We start from the raw sequence: 20,494 nt of genomic DNA on the forward strand, positions 1-20,494 counted from the left end.
AGACAGCATGAGAGGTATACCCTCATACCTTTGGGGTCAACAGAAATTACAGAAGGGACATTTTACAACACATTGGTTAATAAAGGCACATTTTTCATGGTCTCGAATTGTCAGTAGCAATTTCGGACGCCAATTCCAATCATTTCATGTGCATGGTATGTAGGACTCTAGTTACAACCGTTTTACACACTGGAATGCCCACCTTATGAGCATGGTCCAGTTTGAGCAAAATGTAATGGGGAGGAAATATTACTAATTCATGAAAGTAGGGATGATGATAAAGGTTGTGAAAAGGGCTTAACTGGAGCATTGCACGACGAAAAGCAAGCGTGGATAGCTTAAGGTGAGCTTTCATTAACCAGACGCTAGCAATTCAGTTGTAATTGAAGGCTGCAGAACACAGAATTATTCAGTACATTCACTGGAAATAGCACAAGATATGGATCCCAAATTAATGCAGCATATTCCAACTTAGGGCGAATGAGTGTTTTATATAACATTAGTTTTGGAGACAAAGGTGATATTGCGAAGTTACGAGGAAGGTATCCAAGCATGCAATTAAGGTCACAGACAACAGGAGGTATGAGTATCTCATTCAGGTTGCTACAAATGTGAACTGCGAGGTACTTGTATGAAGATATGCTGTCTAAGTGTGCATTACTAGTTCCATAAGCCATGTATTACACACGTCAAAGACAGTGTTAATGTGAGATTGAAGAGTGAAGTCGTTAGGTCCTGTTACTTCTAGGAAAATTGTGCCATCACCGGCAAACAGATGGGGAAACACAAGATGGTAAACGGTTAATATAAATGAGTAAAAGAGGACTGAGCCCTGCGGTACACCACAATGGACGATGCATTCTGCGGAAATTATGCTGTTAAGCTAAAAAAGAGCGGTTCGCAAGAAAACGTTCGGTCCAGGTTAAATTGCAGGGATCAAGCTTTAATAGTCATAATTTATGAACAAGCAGTGCATGATACACTCTGTTGAAGGCTTTAAAAAGGTCAAGTAAAATGCATTCAGCCAAAGACCTGTTGTCAAGAATGGTGTCTACACTGTGTGCAAATAGTAAATGCTTGCGTGCATCCCATAACAAAGGTTTGCTGTTTTTAACAGCAGGACACACTCGGGCAGAAAGTGTCACCCACCTGAGCGCAGACTCGAGTTCGCAGACCCTTGTGGTCAGCTGTGCATTCTTGTTCCGCTCGGCCTGAAGCTCAACATTGATTTTCTCAAGCTCTTGCAGCTGCAAGAAGAACACGTACAAATTTTACTCGTGGTCACATGTTATACCCAAGTATTGGCACTGGTTCTTGGAACCTCTTCTCTGAAACGTTTTATGTCTTATGTGCCTCAGAAGCCTAATTTCCAATAAGGCAAAATCATTAATCAGGTGCAAAGTCATAATTAGTGTATGTGCCTCGCGCATGTCTAATCAGGCAAAATTATCAATCAGGCACTCAGTTATACTTAGTGTGCGTGACAGTCCGAAAGAACTTGGGAAGAACCCACCACGACCGTGGCAGACTTCATAACGTCAAGTTCTTCCGGACTACCATCTACACTAAGTATGACTCTGCACCTGATGCGCAATATGCCTGCTGTCAGCAAATTACTGCCTTGTCCTTCAGCAACAGGGTCATGCTCAATGTGCAGCCATGCTAACACAAATAAGTTAGCAAACTTCTCCCAGTAACTATATTTGTTTACCCGGCACGTGGGGAATAAGTAAAGGAATAGAGTAAGGGAACAGAAAGAAAGAAGCACAGACAAAGTAAACTACACATGCGATCCAGTGGCCACAGTCTCAAAGCCTCTTTGGTAGGCTTGTGGACTTGAGCATGAAACTGAGCAAGTGAACAAAACAGCGAGAGAAGCAGGGACGCAGACGGCTCTCACCCGGCTGGTGCTCTGCTGGCTAAGCTGCTCCTTCTCGCCCGTCACGCTCTTCATGCGCTCCTCAAGGTCGTGTAAACGGCCCTGCAGATCCCAGGGCTTACGCTTGCCTGCTGCGGACGGTGCCAGTGCCCCACTGGTGGCTGCGCCTGCACATCCCACCCCCGATTACACTTGCGTTACAAGCAAGGGTGTGGGAATATTCGAAAAGTTTGAATATTGTACTTTTCTTATTCAATTCAAAGATATTGAAAAATGAATGTTCGAATCAAATCGAATATACGGCTGGCTGTGCAGGAGCAAGCATGGTTCTTGGCATTCGTTTTTATCTAATTTAACAATATTGGGGCGATGTTGTACTGAATTTTGCGATGGTCTCGTGCTGCTAGCGAAATTTGCTTCTTCGTCTCTAGAGACTAAACATGTAAACTTTGCAGGAAAGCCAGCGTTTCAGTAGCAAGGGGCACGGGTTTGCAGGCAGTGAAAGTGCACTTTTTGTTTTTTCGTAGCGCCACCCCAAATTCGGAGCTTACTGCTTGACGGCAAGAGCGATGAACGACAACTGGTACAGGGTCAAGTGTGTCCGAGTTTATGGGCATTTGATGCGGTATTATAAGGCACAGACTGGCGAGGACAACTAGTAGGAATTACTAAATTTTCCAAGTTAACACGAGCGAAATCACAATGTCTTAGTATAAGACTTACTAGTCTAGCTTTTTAACATTGAAAATGCAATTGCAATGTTCCAAAGCAATAAATTAACCCAACTTGATAATAAATGCATGTGCATATCATTATTCGATTTGATATTCAAAGCTAAATATTCTAATTTCATAATTTCAATTGATATTCACACACCCAAGTTATAAGTTTAGACAGCTACTTTCACATGATGCAACCAACTCCAGTTCAAGCACAGACAAACAGCAAAGAAGGCTGCTTTAAGGAAACAGCGCAGAAGTGTAACAATGCAGGCTGCTTTGCTGTCCCAGCAAGCAGGAGACGATCAGTAATGGAAAGTGAAGCTGTCATATACAGTGGGCTCAAGCAAATACACACTTAAAGCCAACTGCAATGAAACTGGACCACAAAAGAAAGAGTCTGTGCAAAGAATTACATGTTATTCACCAGTGGATGTTTCATGATAGGCTTGCAAAAAATACATTTTCAATACTGAAACAAAAAGATAAAAGACAGTGGCATTACCACTCACCAAGGATGAAGTAGGACCCAGAATTTTGAGAACCCTTGAAATGAGGCGGTGGTCGCAGCACACTGAAAACCTCGGAGGCCATGTGCTGGGACATGTCATACCCACTGTCTAGCAGGTGCATTTGCCAGCCACTGAGGTGCTATTTAACTCTGCCTACTGTGCCCATTGGGCATCGTTAGCTCGCTATTCACGATTTGAAACGCCGCTTTTGAGACCTTCCAATATGATAATTTAATGGGATCCCCTTTGAAAGGGGCCAGTGAGAAATGGTCACCTAGCCTGCTTCATTTTATTAAGTATGCTATATGTTTTTTTATCTAGCATATTTGTATATATCTCCTTAATTTTTTTTTCTTTCAAAATCTACCATGTACTGCTAGCAATAACTGTAAGAGATCCAGTCGTAACAATCTTTTCCCTACTTTTTTTCCCCACCAATACTCTAAACGTCTCTCGCTTATTTCGACTGCTGACCAGCTGACTCCTCCGTCCACTTTAAACCCAAGCGCTTCTGGAAGGTGTGCGTTACCTATGGTTCTCACTGGGCGAATCCCTTCGCATTCCATTGGGATGTGCCGAGTGGTCTCCGGATTTTCGCTGCAGCAGACACTCGCCGCATCTAGTTCCGAATATTTGGTCCAGTATAATTTTGTCTTAGACAACCAGCTCGAGCCTCAAATAGCAAGATACCACCCTTTGTATTATACATATAGGTGCAGTCGACTCCCGATAGTTCGAAGCCGCTTAATTGGAATTTTCGGTTAATTAGAAGTCAAGTGCTGGTCCCGTCAGTTTTGCATGTAATCCTATAGAAGAAATCGCTCGATAATTCGAAGTCCTCATCCAGTAATATTGTTTAATTGGAAGTTAATTTTCAGCCGGGATCCTCGAGGTGACCGTCATTCTTTGGTAGAATGTGCAATTTTTCAAGTGTTGCAACAGTTCCGTGCTCCGCGTTGGTGTCATCGCCATTGCAGCCGCCCGCAACACCATCCTTCTTGGAGCGGTGCGATTATTCATTGCTACAGCTGCCATGGCCTCCACGATCAACTCCGGCGGGAGGCGAAGCGGCTCCCGCCGGAGGCCACGCGCGGCTGCCGCGCGTGGACTGAGCTGATCGCGGAGGCCACGCGGGTGCCACAGGTGCACGCGGCGCTGCATACTGGCAATGGCGGGATTGTGCGAGATTAGTCTTGCAGCGTGCGCAGCGTATGTCGAGGCGTGTGTTGGTCGAGCACCTTTGTGCGGGAAGCTCGTAGGCTAGGTTGTTCCACGAGTGATTCGGAATTGACTGTACTACCTAGTCGCGCAGTTTATAGCCATGGCAAACCGTGGCTCTTATCGCACGCTCGACCTGGCAACGAAAGTCGAGGTGTTGAAGGAAGTTGAGAAGGGAGGTGCCGCCAAACAAGACACAGCGCGTAAGTACGGGATCAAGCCGAACACGCTCTCTAACTACATCAAGAACAAGCGCACAATAATGGATCCATTTGAGAACGACAAGTTTAAGACTTCTCGGAAGCGAATGCGCACCGGTGCTTACCCAGAGTTGGAGAAGGCTCTGCTGGTTTGGATTAGGGAGGCCAGGAGCAACAAACTTCCTCTCAGCGGAGACATCGTTGCGATGAAAGCCCGAACGCTTGCAGCAATCTTGGGGATTGATGACTTCGTTTCGTCAGATGGATGGCTGACGCGCTTTAAAGATCGCCATGACCTGGTTTTCAAGAGCATGTGTGGTGAAAAGGCGTCCGTTAACCAGGAAACATGCGCCACGTGGAAGGACGGAAAGCTGCGTGAATATCTCGCCGAATACAGACCGGAAGACATCTTCAATGCAGATGAGACTGCACTCTTCTATCGGCTTCTACCAGAGAAGACACTGACATTCAAGGACGACGACTGTGCAGATGAGACTGCACTCTTCTATCGGCTTCTACCAGAGAAGACCCCGACATTCAAGGACGACAACTGTGCTGGGGGCAAACGCAGCAAGGAGAGAGTGTCGGTGCTGATCGCGGCAAACATGACTGGCACGGAACGATGTCGGTTACTTGTGATCGGGAAAGCCGCGAAGCCGAGATGTTTTAAAGGCGTGAAGACGCTGCCTGTGGACTATGAGGCGAACAAAAAAGCGTGGATGACGGCCGAAATCTTCAAGAGCTGGATAAACAAATTGGACCGCAAGTTTGCTGCTTCGAACCGCAAGGTGTTGTTCTTTGTCGATCACTGCAGTGCTCACGTGAATGTGCCAGCCTTGAGTGCAATACGCCTCGCATTTTTGCCTGCAAACACAGCGGCTGTTTTGCAGCCAATGGACCAAGGCATCATCAGAAATGTTAAAGTCCTGTGCAGGCGGCACCTCCTCGAGCGCATGATTTTGTGTATGGATAACTCCGCAAAATACGAGGCGAGCCTGCTCAGTGCCATCCACATGTTAGCGCGAGCATGGGATCGTGTGAAGCAAGAAACTATCTCAAACTGCTTCAGGGCTTGCGGTTTTGTGGCAGCTTCTTCGGAGGATGCCTCTGAAATTTCAGCGGAGGAAGCGTCAACAAGCGAGCTTGACGGCACTGATTTTGGCGATGCTCTCGGGGATGTCAATTTTGAAGATTACGTAGCCGTAGACAAGGCGGTCGAAACGTGCGGTGCGCTGACGGATAGCAAAATTGTAGAGATTATTCGGCCCCAGGAAGCGACCCAGGAAAGCGACGATGACGTTGAAGGCGAACCTAAGGCTGCCTATGTAGCTGCGGGCCTTGCTCTTGCGGAGCGCTTTTTTGCCACTGAAGGTAACGCGGAAGAAGCGTTCCGCCACATCTACAGCCTGCAGAACTTGCTTTCAGCAGCGCGATTCGGCAAGAAGAAGCAAAGCAAGATGACCGACTATTTTTCTTAGAGAAAATAGTACTCGATTTCGCCACAAATAAAGTGCTGTTTTTTGTGTTTTGTGCTTAATTGGAAGTTCGTTTAATTCGAAGTTTTTTGCGGTCCCCGTGAACTTCGTATTAACGGGAGTCGACTGTATTCCCTTCTAGTAATTTTTCTTATTCTTGTAAACCTCCATGGTCCTTTTTCTTTCCATTCTTTGCATCCGATTAACTGCCAGTTTCTCATTTTCTGATCATTCCTGGTTGTCATTTACAGTTTCAATTACTGTGTACTTGGTTGCTAGCTTTCTTGACCTCTTCCTCCATCCTGTGTCCACGCTTTTCAGGTACAGATACTTGTGCACATTAGCCACCCACTCATTTTCATTCATATTCCCAAGCCTTCTTCAAAACTCATTTTGCTCTGTGCTTCTTTGACAAAGGAGGTCCAACCCGTGTCATTTTGCACTACCCCACTTGTAGTTTTACCATGGGCTCCCAAAGCCAACTGGTCTACCGATCTTTGGTTCATTTCCAAACACGACAAGATATCCAATTTTAGACACAGAATGGCCTTTGCAAACGTTAGCACTGGCACCATTACTCCTTTACAGATTCCACATACTAAATCATGCTTATTGTGGCCACACAGTGCTCTGCGTTTTATTGCAGCATTCAGCTTGCCCTTTACTTTCAGATTTTCTTGGTGGTTGCTTCAGTAAGTCTTTCCTTCGTCTATGTATACACCGAGGTACTTATATAGCTTGACGCTATGGGTATGACTTGCTGTTGAATTGACACCACGTAATTACTCGTCTTTGCATGAGAGATCATAATTCCCGACTTCTCTGTTACACCCGAGGCCTAGACTTGTTGCTATGTTGTCATATATTAACAAACATCTGTAAACTTGTATCGTCCGCTAGTAGCACTATGTCGTCCGCATACATCAGTTCAGGGAGCTTCTGCTGTACCATTTGTCCGTTACGCATGTAGGATAAATCAAACCCTAACTCAGTGTCTTCCAGCTGTCCTTCTACGTCCTTAACATAAAGCGTGAATGACAATGGAGACAGAGGAGATACTTGTTTAAGTCATTGGTGAATTCCCACTACGTTATTACGTTTTTGACCTTCTCCTACAACTTGTACTCTGTTGTCTATATAGCTCTCGCGGCAGCTCCACAAGATCGTCTTCTATGCCTTCGTGCTTTAGAATATCCCATAACAATTACCTGTCTACGGTGTCATAGGCTCACCTGATATCTAGAAATGCTACCGATAAAGGTCTATTCTGAGCTACTGAAATCCCTATGCATTTAGTTGGTACAAATGTATCCTCTATATGCCTGCCTCATCTGAACCCCAGTACATTGTTTTCCACCCACTTCGACAGTTCAAATTTTATGGCTTGCATTGCCAGTCTATGTATTACCGACGTTAAGGTAACTGGCCTGTACCAACTCGTCTTAACTTTACCACCTTTGCCTTTGTAGATGAAGTGCCTTGCTCTTTGAACAGAGGTTTTTTATTATTTGTATTGGGATCTCATCAGGTCCTGTTGCCATGTTATTAAGGACATCTCCTGCTTCTTTCCAATAAAAGCTTTCTATGCTAAAGTTTGATCTCTCAGACTTGTCTGTTGCTAGATCTGTTCGAGTCTGAACTACGCTTTCTGTCATGCTGAAGTTATCCCTAATGATGTCTAATGCACAGCAGCGCATCTCCTCCGTAGATGTTACCGTGTTCATCCCATATAGCCATTTGTGAAGGTTTAGTTGGAGCTCGAAGTGCTGTTACATGGTTCCAGAATTTTTTTCAATTAGCGTTTCTTTTGCGAATGTTATGCACCAATGTTCACTTGCACATTTATTTTCTCTTGCCCGAGCTGACTCACCACCCTTTTCTTCTCTCAGTATTTGTTCCAGGAGCACCTCTTTGTGTAATCCCAACTTTTTAGCTTCTCGATGATCCCTAGAAACCTGCTTACGCTCTTCTACAGCTTGCTTCATTTCCTTGTTCCCCCACTTACGTGGTTTCCTCTTCCCAATCCGAAAATTTTTTCGCCGTGTCCATCTTATTTCCTGCTGCATAACATTTACCAGTTCTGGACATTCCGCGCCGCTCACGGATGTGAAGGAGGAGAACTATTTTGTTTTCTAAGCAGTTCACTTTTTTCCCACCGGGCTGTAATTTTTTAATGCACTCCGAAGCTTCACGATTGTCAGAGTAGAAAGCTGCCTCTGGGAGCGGCACACACAGTTGGAAAGATCACAGAGCTCGCGATTCCACTGACTCTGCAACTGATTTTATCGAGGGATCGAGCAGCAGCGAGTGAACATGGAGCCCTTTTGTCTGGCTTTGACTCTACGACCGACGACGCAAAGCAGCCTGGAACGTCGGCAACTGCAGCCCGCCACACACAACTGTAGTGCTTTAAATTTTTGTAGTGGAATAGCCGTTCAATGAAAAATTTTGATGTTTTCGAAGGTAGCGCCTATTAGACAGCAATACATCTTGTGTAGTATCTCATAATTTTTGTTAGTTTTTTCCTAGTAGATGCAAGCGTGTCTTGACAAACTTTCTTCAATTTTATCCAACAATGTTGATTCTGGCAATTTATCTTTTTATGACATACATCTTGTTAATAAAATTCTTATGCATGAAAAATACATTCATTCTGCTTTTTATTTATGTATTAGAAAAAATATTCAGTGCCGTAGTTCCTCCAGAAAAAAAAAATTTGGCATAAGGCTACAAAAAACAAAGTTTCACCATGGTAAGGAAAGAGTTAAGGAGGTTCATAATAAAGCAAAACAAACAGAAGCCATGCCACAATTACATCAACAGTGTAACACTACTCACTTATAACCAATTTAGACAATTTTCACTGGTGTGCCTTAAATAAGGCGAATAATGATGTTCAAGGCATGTAATCAGACACGATGATTTAAGTGTCAGTGCTCAGGGGGTATACTAAGTTGACATTTCCAAATTCCCAGAGTTTTCCAGGTTTTCCCCGAGTGCCTTTGCAAAATTACCTGAATGATGCAGAACTATGTTTTATGTCAAGACGGGCTGAAACCATATCACCCGATGCTGTCACTAGTATACATATCGAGTCGGACATTCTCAAATACGAATAAAAAGGAGATGCATACAGAAGCAAGTATTTTCGAATATGAGCTATTTCTATCAATTGATAGCAAGCTCAGTGGTATGAGGCCTGAACTTTGTCACAATTGAGATTCTCTCTCAACAGCTCGTAAATCAACCTCAACTGTCCTGACATACTCTCAGCCCGTGCACGACACCTCAGTGTTGTGTTTCACTGCTTTAATAAGTTTATTTTGGTTTCGATGAGGGACACCTGCATCTCGGCGTCAGCCAACACTGTTTTTTGAGCTCAAGCTCCTTCAAAACGGCAGCAGCACACTTCCTTTCCCGTTCATTCCTCAGTGCGTAGGTTCTTTCTGTTCTTGTCCTCCTTCCTCCACTCGTTTGCCCTACAGACCATTTGAAGCATCTTCTTGGTCAGTTGCACAGTCCACGACCAATTTTTCGAACTCCCTAGGGGCCCGCAAAAACGTTCAAAAAATCGGCCAGTTGGAAAAAAAAATGCATGTCATTTACTGCCCTTAAGGGCTCAAACCGCCACAGGCACATCCCAAAACGCTCTGAAGGCCTGTCGGTACATGTATTAGGCACATCGGTGCTCATACTGTGTCAGGAAATACCGGGTGCATGCGTGTATAATTAAGGAATACATATTGTGTCCCGTGGCATAGCCCCTGCCTATGCTTGTTATGCTTCACTGCAATACTTTTGCGTATGCTTCAAGTAACAGTTCTGTACAGAGAGGAAGCTGACTTTCGGGAACAGGCATTATGCAACGCCATGTGATTTCCAAGCTTATAAGCCAATCGCGAAGACTACAAAGGCAGAGTCCGTGCCATTGCTGACAGAGGAGAGTTCTTTCAATAAAGAACACGGCACCCAATGGCAAGAAGCTTCATAGCGAATGTCGAAGCAGCTAGGCCTAGCGTTGCTGCAGCGGTGGCTACGGCTGCCAGCGGATCTGCGTGCGAGAGCGCCGGTTCGAGGCGGTGAGGTAATCAAAATGGCAGCGATGGTGGCTTTAATGCTGTTTCGGACCTACGGCCACGGTGAAACGTCCCGAAAATCAGACAGCGAAGAGTTCTTGCGTCCGAAATTTCAGACGTTCTGATACATTGACTATGGTGTACGTGGTGGTGCCGCGAAGCCGTCCAAATTATCGGGAATCCGCAAAGTCAGTCGTTGACTGTACACTGGCAACTCCTCCAGCCAATGACAGGGTGTCAAAGACGATTCATTACGATTACTGTTTGGTACTCGAGCCAGCATTACTGCGGCTTTCGACCCTTTCAATAAAATTACAGCTAATTTTCCCTGATAGCGGCACAAATTCCCCGAGTTTTCCCAGACTACTCAAAATCCCTGAGAAGATCCAGATTTTCCCTGTTTTCTCAGTTGGTAGACACCCTGACACTGTTCTAGAGAAGGTCCCCAGTTTTAGGGAAACAAGTGTTTCAGGAAGCAATCTTTGGGAATTGTTTAACTAGGCAAGGAAGTCGTCTGGAGTTTTGTAGCAGCTTCGGAACAAGCAAAATTGCCGAGGCAATTGTTCAGGAGCAGCCTGGCTAACAGTCAGCACGAGTCAAATGCATGCCAAGTAAGAAAATAAGCGACAAATAAACAGTGCGAAATTGCATCCACATCCACTGCCTCGGCCGTGAGCTGCGCCAACACTCCCAGGGCTAATCTTGCACATACACACAAACACCCACGGAACCAGATTGGATGATGGCTGCCACGACTGCTTAATCGGTAAAGTGCTGCATGCGTAAAGCAAAAGATGCTTGGCTCCTACGTACAGCAAGTTATCTTTCGGTCTACATTGTGTTCCCTTCACCTTCTTTCAAGTTTCAACCTGAAATAGCAATTCATTTTCCCAATGCTTCCACAGGCTTCATTGTTTCTTCGCAAGGCTGCGGCTAGCAAAAATTGTTGGCACATCCATTCTTTGGAAATTATTGGCAAAGTTATTCGAATGATCAATCTTCCCTATAAGTGTGTAACTGAAGATACATTTTATATGTTGTGATAATTTGTATGATTATGTTGATGAAAGTAACGAGACGGAGAGAGTCACAGTATTGACATGTGCACTTGTTTATCCCTTTTCCCCGGACCGCATTTCCCCAGCTTACAACTCAAAGTGATAGCTCAGCGCAAGATGTGACTGCATGATTTAGAACTTACTCGAATGCTATTATCGACTATCTGTTGTCTATGTTCTTGCAAAACCTTGCGTAATCGGATTGTATGCATGAGTGAATGGTGTTGTACATTCTAGAAGGTGTGCGAGCACCAGCAATTACGCTGGAACCTTCTACGAGTCACGCACAAATACCAATGCACTTGACTGGACGATCAGATTTCAACAATAGCTGACTGTGCTAACCGTTATCATTGCACTTTGAGTGTCTCTTTTGTGGGCACCCAATAAAGAGTTGTGATTCAGCTTTGCTACTGCATTCGTCACTTTCACTAAAATTTGACAATATGTATGAGTGCAGAGTGTTTATTAAAGAACTTGACATGCTTTAATTGTAGATATGTACATACATATTGTTACGGAGGGATGAAAGGAGAGGATTGCAAGACACTGGCTGCTGCGTGTTGTTGCTAGTCCGCCATCTTAAACCCACTGACTACTTGTTATACATTGTAAATACAGTGTAAATATATCCCCGTAACATATTGGTGGAGGTGCAGTGTACCATGGCTAGAAATGGAGCTCTGCAGTGGACATCGCATCACCGTCCTCGCCATGAACAATGGTGAGCTCGCGGAATCAGGGTCGTTGCCACCTCCAACGTCAACATTGCCAGCTACATCGCTGTCCCCTTCGGTTGTGGTTGTGCAACCCAAGGATCCCGGAACTTTCTCCGGAACTGATGGCACCGACACTGAAGAGTGGGTGGCTATGTACGAACGCGTGAGTGGAGTCAACAGATGGGACCCTACGCTTATGCTAGCTAACCTGTTGTTCTATCTAAGAGGCACGGCAAAAGTGCGGTTTTAACGGAGTTGTTTGGCAAACCAGCCAGCCATAAAATTGCCACAAAGCAGGAACTGGCTTCCTGTGCCCAATCCCCCCCACCCCAGAGTCCTATGTTTCGTACATCCAGGATGTGCTGGCGCTTTGTTGTAAAGCCAATCATGACATGACAGAAGCTGACAAGGTCAGGCATATGCTGAATGGCATTGCTAATGACGCCTTTAATCTGCTAATGTGCAAAAGCTGCTTTAGAGTTGATGGCATCATCAAAGAGTGCCGACAATTCGAGCAGGCCAGAAGCCGATGTGTCATGCAACCATTCACCTAACTTCCCAATACTGCAGCAAACGACGTGTGAAGATCAGCCCGCAGAGCAGCATGCGTCGCCATCAGAGGACGTGGTGCAAATCGTTCGACATGAACTGGATGCGATGGCCCTGCAGTTTTCTGTTCGTGTAGCCCTGATGCTACCCCTTATAGCCGGCGGCCCTACTTCTGTTCTCTTTGCTGTGATCGACAAGTCCCTGCACAACGTTATCCTTGGATTGGACTTTTTATCTGCTCATTCTGCTCTCATCGACTGCGCGACCAGCGTTCTTCAGTTGGAACTGCCTTAAGTCGCCGGTGCCCCGAGAACTGCTCCACCGCACTTGTGTTCGCTTCACGATGTGCATCCGTCACCTGAAGCAGTCACTTACGCCACTTTGACCGCACAGACACAGATTCCTGACGATGAATATGTCCTTTGCCCCACCATCGACGTGCCTTTGAACCGGAACATTGCTCTTCCGCATACACTGGTGACAATTACTAATAACACTGTCATTCTTCCGCTTCTGAATTTCAGCTTGTGCCCTCAAGTGCTTCCAGCCGGCATGTTCTTGGCCAGCATTTCTAGTACTTCCGAATTTTACATTGGAAGTCTGAATACTGAGAGTGGTTTCTTATCACCAATTGCAGCTCACAGCTCTGGTTCCCTAACGGATGACTTCGCAAAAATGATTGCACCTGACCTCACCTCTGCACAGGCCATGGACATACAATTCCTCCTCGAATCGTACAGTGACATCTTTGATTTCAGCGACAGGCCTTCAGGACAAACATCTGTTGTTCACTACTGTATCAACACTGGAGACATGAATCCTATTCGTCGGTGTCCCTATCATGTATCGCATGCCGAACATAGAGTCATCCAATCAGAAGTGGACAAAATGCTCTGCAAAGGGGTCGTAGAACCATCAGCCAGCCCTTGGGCTTCGCCTGTCGTCCTTGTGAAAAAAAAAAAAAAAAAGATGGTACCTGTGCTTTTGCGTCGATTATCGTCTTTTAAACAAGATAAACCAAAAAGATGTCTACTTACTACCACGGATCAATGATGCCTTGGAGTGCTTGCAGAGAGCTAAATACTTCTCGTCCATTGATCTTCCATCCAGCTACCGGCAGATATCAGTTGATGAAATGGACCGCGGGAAGACGGCCTTCATCACGGCCAGTGGTTTATATCAGTTCAAAGTCATGCCTTTTGGCCTATGCAATGCTCCTGCAACATTTGAACGTATGATGGACTCTTCTGCGAGGCTACAAATGGACCTCCTGTCTTTGTGATACACAGTGGTACACACACCATGGCCCAAGCTCGTACAAAACTTGAATTGCTTGATATGTGAAAGAGCTAGGCCACAGAAAGATAGATAAACATGCCACAAAGTGTGTAAAGCTCCCGGAGAATGCTGAACGCATTAAAATCAAGCGGTACAAATCCTCTTGCTCAGAATTGTGTCAAGCCACCTGCTGGTTGAAGTAATCTTAGCATGAAGCATAGAAGGGATCGCAACCCATCCAAACAGTAAATGTTCAATGCAAACTGAGTAGATGCAGCGAGTGGGACTTACCTTTTGGCCGTGCACCATTGGCGGTTCCACTTGCCAGATTGAGAGCAGAGTTAGCGACATTCCGATGCAACCTGCTGAGTGGCGCTGGCATGGCTGCACCAGGACGTGCCCTCTTGGGTTGGTCAGCAACACCGACCCGCTGTGGAAACGTGCCATGGATGTGAAACAAAGATGTGAGCAGAGGTACGACAAGGTCTAATCGTTGATTAGAACCATGCATCATGACGAGTCGGCACCAACTACAGATGCATACCTGCCAACCCACGAACTTTAAAATTCGTAAATATACCTCAGACATAAGTGGGTGGGGAGAGGGGAATAGCACAAGCACACCCCTATTGTGGAATATATGCGTATGCCCATTTATCTGCAATGGTTTATCTTTACTTTTAGACGCTGTTCACACGCAGCAGTAAACCAAGGAAATCACTGACCAACACAACACTGGCCTTCAGCGACTGTTGCCACGAGATTAGCTGTTGCCAATTCCACCTACTTCAAGGTGCCCTGAAAGACTTCTAACCAATCATAGAACGACATTACTATAAAATAACATTACTTGACAAATCTTATGCCACAAAAACTTTAATCGTTTAAGCACAAGCAAAGTTAGTTATCAAACTGATGAGTGACTCTTGTTTCATTTCCACTGGAACTTACACAGGAGGCATGGGGCACAAGGGGGCACAAGGGAGCAATGCCCCGCTTGCCACACCCAAAAGTTGGACGCTTCAGCAGCGAGCCAGCTCATGACGGTACCCCATGGCGGCCACCTTATCTACACTACGCTTTTCACATGCGATTCCATGCGCAGCAGACGCAGAACTGTCATGTGTAGACTGGCAGTGGCAAGATGAAACTATTTTTTTTTGTCGTTCTCAAATCGTAGATACATATATTTCATTTATTTAACTCGAATGAGTAATGATTGTATTACTGAGAATATTGTCGCGATCACAATATCAGCCCATAGGTGTTGGTGGGTCCAACTGCTTGCGATGATACTGCATGACGACATTGCGAAGGAGAGAGCAAGCAACTTTTCGCTGCTCTTGATAAGAGGCAGCGATTCCCTGCTGAATGCAGTGCAGCAATATTTGGCGCACATCTTCACAAGAGCCTCGTTAACAGATCGACAACGTTTTCTTACTATGTTCAAAAAGTCTCAGGCCCCCTTTCAGGAACTTGTCTGAACCAACTTGTTTGAAGAAAGCACAAAACTGGTATATTGGCATCTACTGCTACAATTTCTTGTATACATTTGCTTATTGCAATCTTTCATCACTGCGATATACAACACCTTTAAAAGTTTTTCGCTGACCTCTTTTTTGCATAAAACATGACACAACATGCCTAAGTATAGTAACAAACCCAAATTCATAAACTTCACACAAATTTGAATGAGTTGGCAAGTCTGCTGATATGGGACAGTCTGTACCGAGTACTTGTTAATTATGAACAGATATGGCTTAGTGGCAATGACAGAGCAGGAATTATATGGGAGGGGAAACTCCTTGCCTTGCGCCAGTGCGCTCAAGGAATGCCATAACGTCATGCCAGGTGAGGAGGACACCTGTGCTTTCCGGCAAATCAAAACAGATGGCCACTTCAGGCATGCTCCCATTCTTTAAATGCTTTTCAAAGGTCGTGGCTTGAATAAACTACACTAGTGTTCACTATTTAGCAAAATTAGGATAATTTTGTGCATAATGCATAGAAGCAAGCCTGATGGATCATTTAGAGGCAGATATTCCTAGATACTGCCCCAATTACATGCTGCAAAGCCTCTCAGAAAAACTGCTAGCAGCAACGCGCCTGCTGATGCTACGAAGTTTGTGGGGATGCGTGACTCTCACGCCTCCCATGAGATCTAGTTTTCCCGCATAGCTCGTCTCCTGCAGGGCGGCTTCGCCCGCCGCGTGGCCTGGCGCCCGCGGCAGTTGGAGTGGTTGAAGCGCAGTGCGAGAGATGCCGCTAGCGTCGCGCCGCTGCGGGGTTACTCGGGCGCCGGGAGACAAGGCGCTCTGTCTCTTGGGGGTCGACACAGCAAGCAGCACGGACGTGCCGTGCCGCGCGTGGAGCGACCCTCTTCCCCGGCGGGTCGGCGCGCGGCGTGGACATCCCGCGCGCCGCCGACCGATGCTTCCGCGAGACCGCCTCGCGTGGCCGCCTTCGAACGCGCCACGATTCGCGTGACCATACACGCGAAGGACCAGGCGTTGGGGTCCAGCATGGGGCGAACATATTCGCTCGCTTCCGGTCACGGTGAGTCAGACTTCTAGATTTGTCGCGCGCCCATCGGCATGTTTTGTGGATAGCAACTCGGCTAGCAGGCACTGATCTATGAAAGGTGCAATAAATGCCCTTGTGATTGTTTGCACTACTGTGTACTGTGTCGTTCCTTTGTCCCAAGAGCATGGGTGTGAGAGACCCCACAAGTTGCAGACTCATGGGCTTCATTTAAAGGATAGTTTGCCCTTGGGAAACAATGCTATGTTCCGTTTGACCTAGGCAGAGTGTGGCCAACTGTGCAATCTCTCGCGATTCGCACTGACCGACACTTTTTTGTAGCTTTCAGCCTCGCTGGTTTTAAAGGTGTGATGTGTGGTGCACGACATGGTGCGGTGATCGGGACGGTCAGGAGCAGACGACACTGAGTGCACGCGCGCCGAGGTGGAAGTAGGAAAACAACGACGCCGAAGAGCGTCCGGCACGAGAACGCGCGGCGCATGAAAAACAACAAAAAGAAGAAAAGCAACCAATTAGAAAAGAACACGGGGCGTTAGGCAGCCAATCCGAGAAAGCCTAATCGGCCAGACAGAAGAAAAAGCGTGGCGAGCTAGCAGAAGGGCGGACACGCAAGGAGACGCAGGGGAGATGCCAGGAGAGTTCCAGGAAGCAACGGTAGGAGGAGGTCAACCACCGGAGCGGGCGTTGAAGACGGGCCGTCGGGTTCCTGACCCGAGCCCACCAGGACTTCACCCGACCAGGGCCTCCTGCCAACCTGTTCCTGTGCGTCGCCCGTCTACCTGAGCGGGCCGCCAGCTGCTCAAGGCCGGTGAGCTTCTGCGCCAGTGGGCAGGACAAGAGCAGTCGGGCTACGGGCCCGAGCTCTACACCCAGCTGCCCGGCCAGAACGCCGCCGTCGTCTACTCCTGCCACCAAGCCGCCCGCTATACCTCGCCTAGCCAGAGCGGGCGCACTCCAGTCGCCCGGTCGGTCAACGTACACCGCGACCTCTGGTGAGACCGGCGCCCCTCCTTTCGCCAGCTTGTCGCCGCGTCGGGACTGTTACGCGTCCCCGCCCTCGTGGCAAGCCCGAACTCACGCACCCGTTAACCTCATGCAAGCCCTATGTGTGTTCTTTGCCGCAATGTCTTCTTGAGTGTTTATTTTAGGCATGCTTTCTATTTTCTTCTATTTACTTTATGCCACTTTTTAGTTTGATTAAAAGTTTTTGTGTGTGTGTTCAAACCAACGGCTTTGTCCTCAATTGGGTTCTCGGAGGCTCCGCCTAAGAGAACTAACCGAACCATTGAGCACACGAACCTTTGCCCCATATTAGAGGCATCACAAAAGGGCTTTGGCAGTTGCTCTCCTATTACATTCCGTGAACTTTCAACATGCTTTCTCAGCCATGTGACGAAGGGATTGGCATCTCCACGACTGAAAAGGCAAGCACCTCCCATCCACACAATTCGAGGAAAATACGCGAATGCATTGTACCGAACTATAGCGGTGCATGGACGTACTGCCTAAGAGCAAATTAATACCCTTAAGGTTCCTAGCGATCCGGAACGATTGCAAGTACGAGCTCATACCATTCCAAGGACAGGTCAGCAGCTCACATCTCATGACTATGTTTGCACGAATCACTTTACACAGAGGAAGTGGTAATGTATGGTGAGCTTGGAGGCAAAGTCAGCCAAAGAAAACGTGCAAAGATTGAATGGCACATCCTGCCACTTCCAACGCTTGCTTAGAGTCCACAGACAGTAATTTTGTTTATTACTGCTATTAACTGTTCAGGTGCAAGTACTGCTACCAGTGACATTGCAGGCCATAATACTAGCCACTACAGCGCTGTTAACTATGCTATTGCGAATGTACATTCACATGAATAGATGGTATTCAGACTGACAAGCAGCAGCACATGCTGCGATTGCCTGACTTCCGGCTATACTGGAGAAACGCAATCCTACAGCGTCCAGGCGATCTTCAGGCAGCTATGGCTTTTTAAAATAAGGATTATTAAGTTTCATTTCATTTCATTTTACTACCTTAAAGACCCACGAGGGGTATTACATAAGGGGTGGGTACATATATTTTGGTGAGCGAGTGTTAACACAACGAAACATGACTGGTAACATTATTGGCAAGGTTGTTTCGTGTCATATTAAGCGGGGACATGGCAATGAAAACTTTTTTGTGCTACCTATTATTGTTTTCGAGTTACAACATTTGACAGCCTATAATGGTCGCCCCCAAATTACACCTAAGTTCGCCAAAATTTTCCCATCCGCATGTTCACGAAGGCCACTTCTGTGCAATAAAGCTATTGGTTATTTTTGAAGTGCTGAAATGAGCATTAAAATATTTTTTAAATTTTCCTATGCACATTGTCTTACTAATGACTTTTGCAAAAAGCCCATTATAAATTTTTTAATGAGGTGCAGTTAAAAATGGACAGCTTTAGTGCACTCAGCAATGTTTCAGGATCTAAGTGCAAAAGAGAAAGATTTTGTCTTCATTCATTGTGAAATGGCACTGGGATGACTGAAAGCAACTGCACAAAAAATGAAAGCTGAGAAAACTGAGCTCAAAGTTTCATTTATTGGAAACATTTAAATCTTTACTTTGAGCATCTAAAACCCATCTGGGATGTAGTCCTTTGCCTGTGAGGGCACATTTTCTTTACATTTACTTCATTTATTTATTATTTACCTCACAGGCTCCCGAAGGAGTATTGCGTGAGGGGAGGATACAGGGAATTATCAAAAAAGAAAGGAGTAAAAAGAAATTATACATTGTTAGAGAGTAAACATGAAAGAACAAATATCTAACAATATAAATAATGCGATAAATGAAACAAACGACTGTGTGAAGTAACAAAAAGGAGTACCAAGAAATTATACAAATGGTAGCAGGTGAAGGTGAAAGAACAAGTCTGTAATAGTGTTAAAGCAATTCAAAACAAACATTCAAACAAAACAAAAAGAAAAACCTATATAACTTCGCTACAAGTATTTGCTTAGGTGCGCAGTATGGTTTAGTTGTGAAGAATTATGGAAATAATATGCGTAAGCCTGCTTTGAAGGATACTGGGTCAAGAATGTCAACTATGTCGTTTGGTAGGTTATTCCAATGTTGAATGGCACGTGGTAACGCGGAAGAATTGAAAGCATTTGTTCGGTCAAAGATACGCTGGAAACTGAGATGATTATGCACACGCCAAGATGTACGAGATGGACGTGTGAGCGGCAGAGTGGACGGGCACGTGCTATGGATTATCTTGTGAAATAGACAAAGCAATCCTATGGTTCTTCGTGATTCAAAAGATGAGAGAGATAAAGATGACTTAATGCTAGTCACGCTAGAGTCGCGGTGATAATCTCTGACAATGAAGCGGGCGGCGCGGTTTTGGACCGATTCGAGAGACGCGATTAAGTAAGCTTGGCGAGGTGACCAGATAGGTGCAGCGGTGGCGTAGAGGTAGAACACCCGCCTCACGTGCATGAGGTCTGTGGTTCGAATACCGGTGCCGGCAATTTTCCACAGAATAAAAAAAAAAGAAATCCGCGTGTTGATAAAATAGCATATACAGGCCTGGAGTGTGGCCTGATGCCGGTGACCAGAACCGGTAACGCACTCCCACACCAGAGCAGGATTGGCCACCCTGGTGCAGTACTTGGCCACAACCTCCTATATGAACACATAGTGTACATGACCGGGGTTGTTGGAGAAGTATGGGAGAGGCCTTTGCCCTGCAGTGGGCGTAACCAGGCTGATGATGATTAGTTTTTACTTTCTTGCAGCAGTTTCGTGCACCTTAGTTGCCTTTTTGATCATTGTGCATCCATCGGTCGTGCAGAGGTAGATGACAGTGCATTCAAAACATCCGCTCTTGTCTTGCATTGCGCAAACACTTCATTAGTGAGAGTTGGAGCTGAAATCCACAGTTTGAATATTTGATGCAAAAACTGCTGCTCCGCCGATGTTGCGTTACCGTCATAACCACGTGCGGACGCGCCTTCACCATCGCTCGCAGACACCTCTTTTACACGCCTTTAGTGGTCATCCGTACGCGAGGAGTGTTCCGAACTTGATTCATTTGGTGCTCACAGAAAAGGTGCTTAAGCTGCCACGGTCGTCAATCACGTTGATCGGAATGTGCAGCTCGTTGCTGTGCAAATGCACGCGAAATTGGTCCGTCAGCAATTCAAATCTACAACAGCCAATAGGAGCGCACCCTGTGCCCCACGCGACTACTGTGCCCAATCGCAATGCCGCATTTGCCTTT

At 46.1% G+C, this 20,494-nt stretch overlaps 1 protein-coding gene across 2 annotated transcripts in view; it reads right to left on the reverse strand.

Annotated features, from left to right (window-relative positions):
• The window catches only part of LOC142584744 (kinesin-like protein KIFC1), a 141,196-nt gene that overhangs the window by 99,322 nt on the left and 21,380 nt on the right, over positions 1-20,494 (reverse strand). For both annotated transcript variants that reach the window (XM_075694972.1, XM_075694973.1), the window contains exons 4-6: positions 13,975-14,113; positions 1,901-2,046; positions 1,150-1,247 (exon numbers count right to left, since the gene is read on the reverse strand). In XM_075694972.1, coding sequence (XP_075551087.1) covers positions 1,150-1,247; positions 1,901-2,046; positions 13,975-14,113 — 383 coding nt within the window. The remainder of the gene's footprint in view (positions 1-1,149; positions 1,248-1,900; positions 2,047-13,974; positions 14,114-20,494) is intronic.

Source organism: Dermacentor variabilis, chromosome 6, assembly GCF_050947875.1.
Source record: "Dermacentor variabilis isolate Ectoservices chromosome 6, ASM5094787v1, whole genome shotgun sequence".
NCBI classification, from domain to species: Eukaryota; Metazoa; Arthropoda; class Arachnida; order Ixodida; family Ixodidae; genus Dermacentor; species Dermacentor variabilis.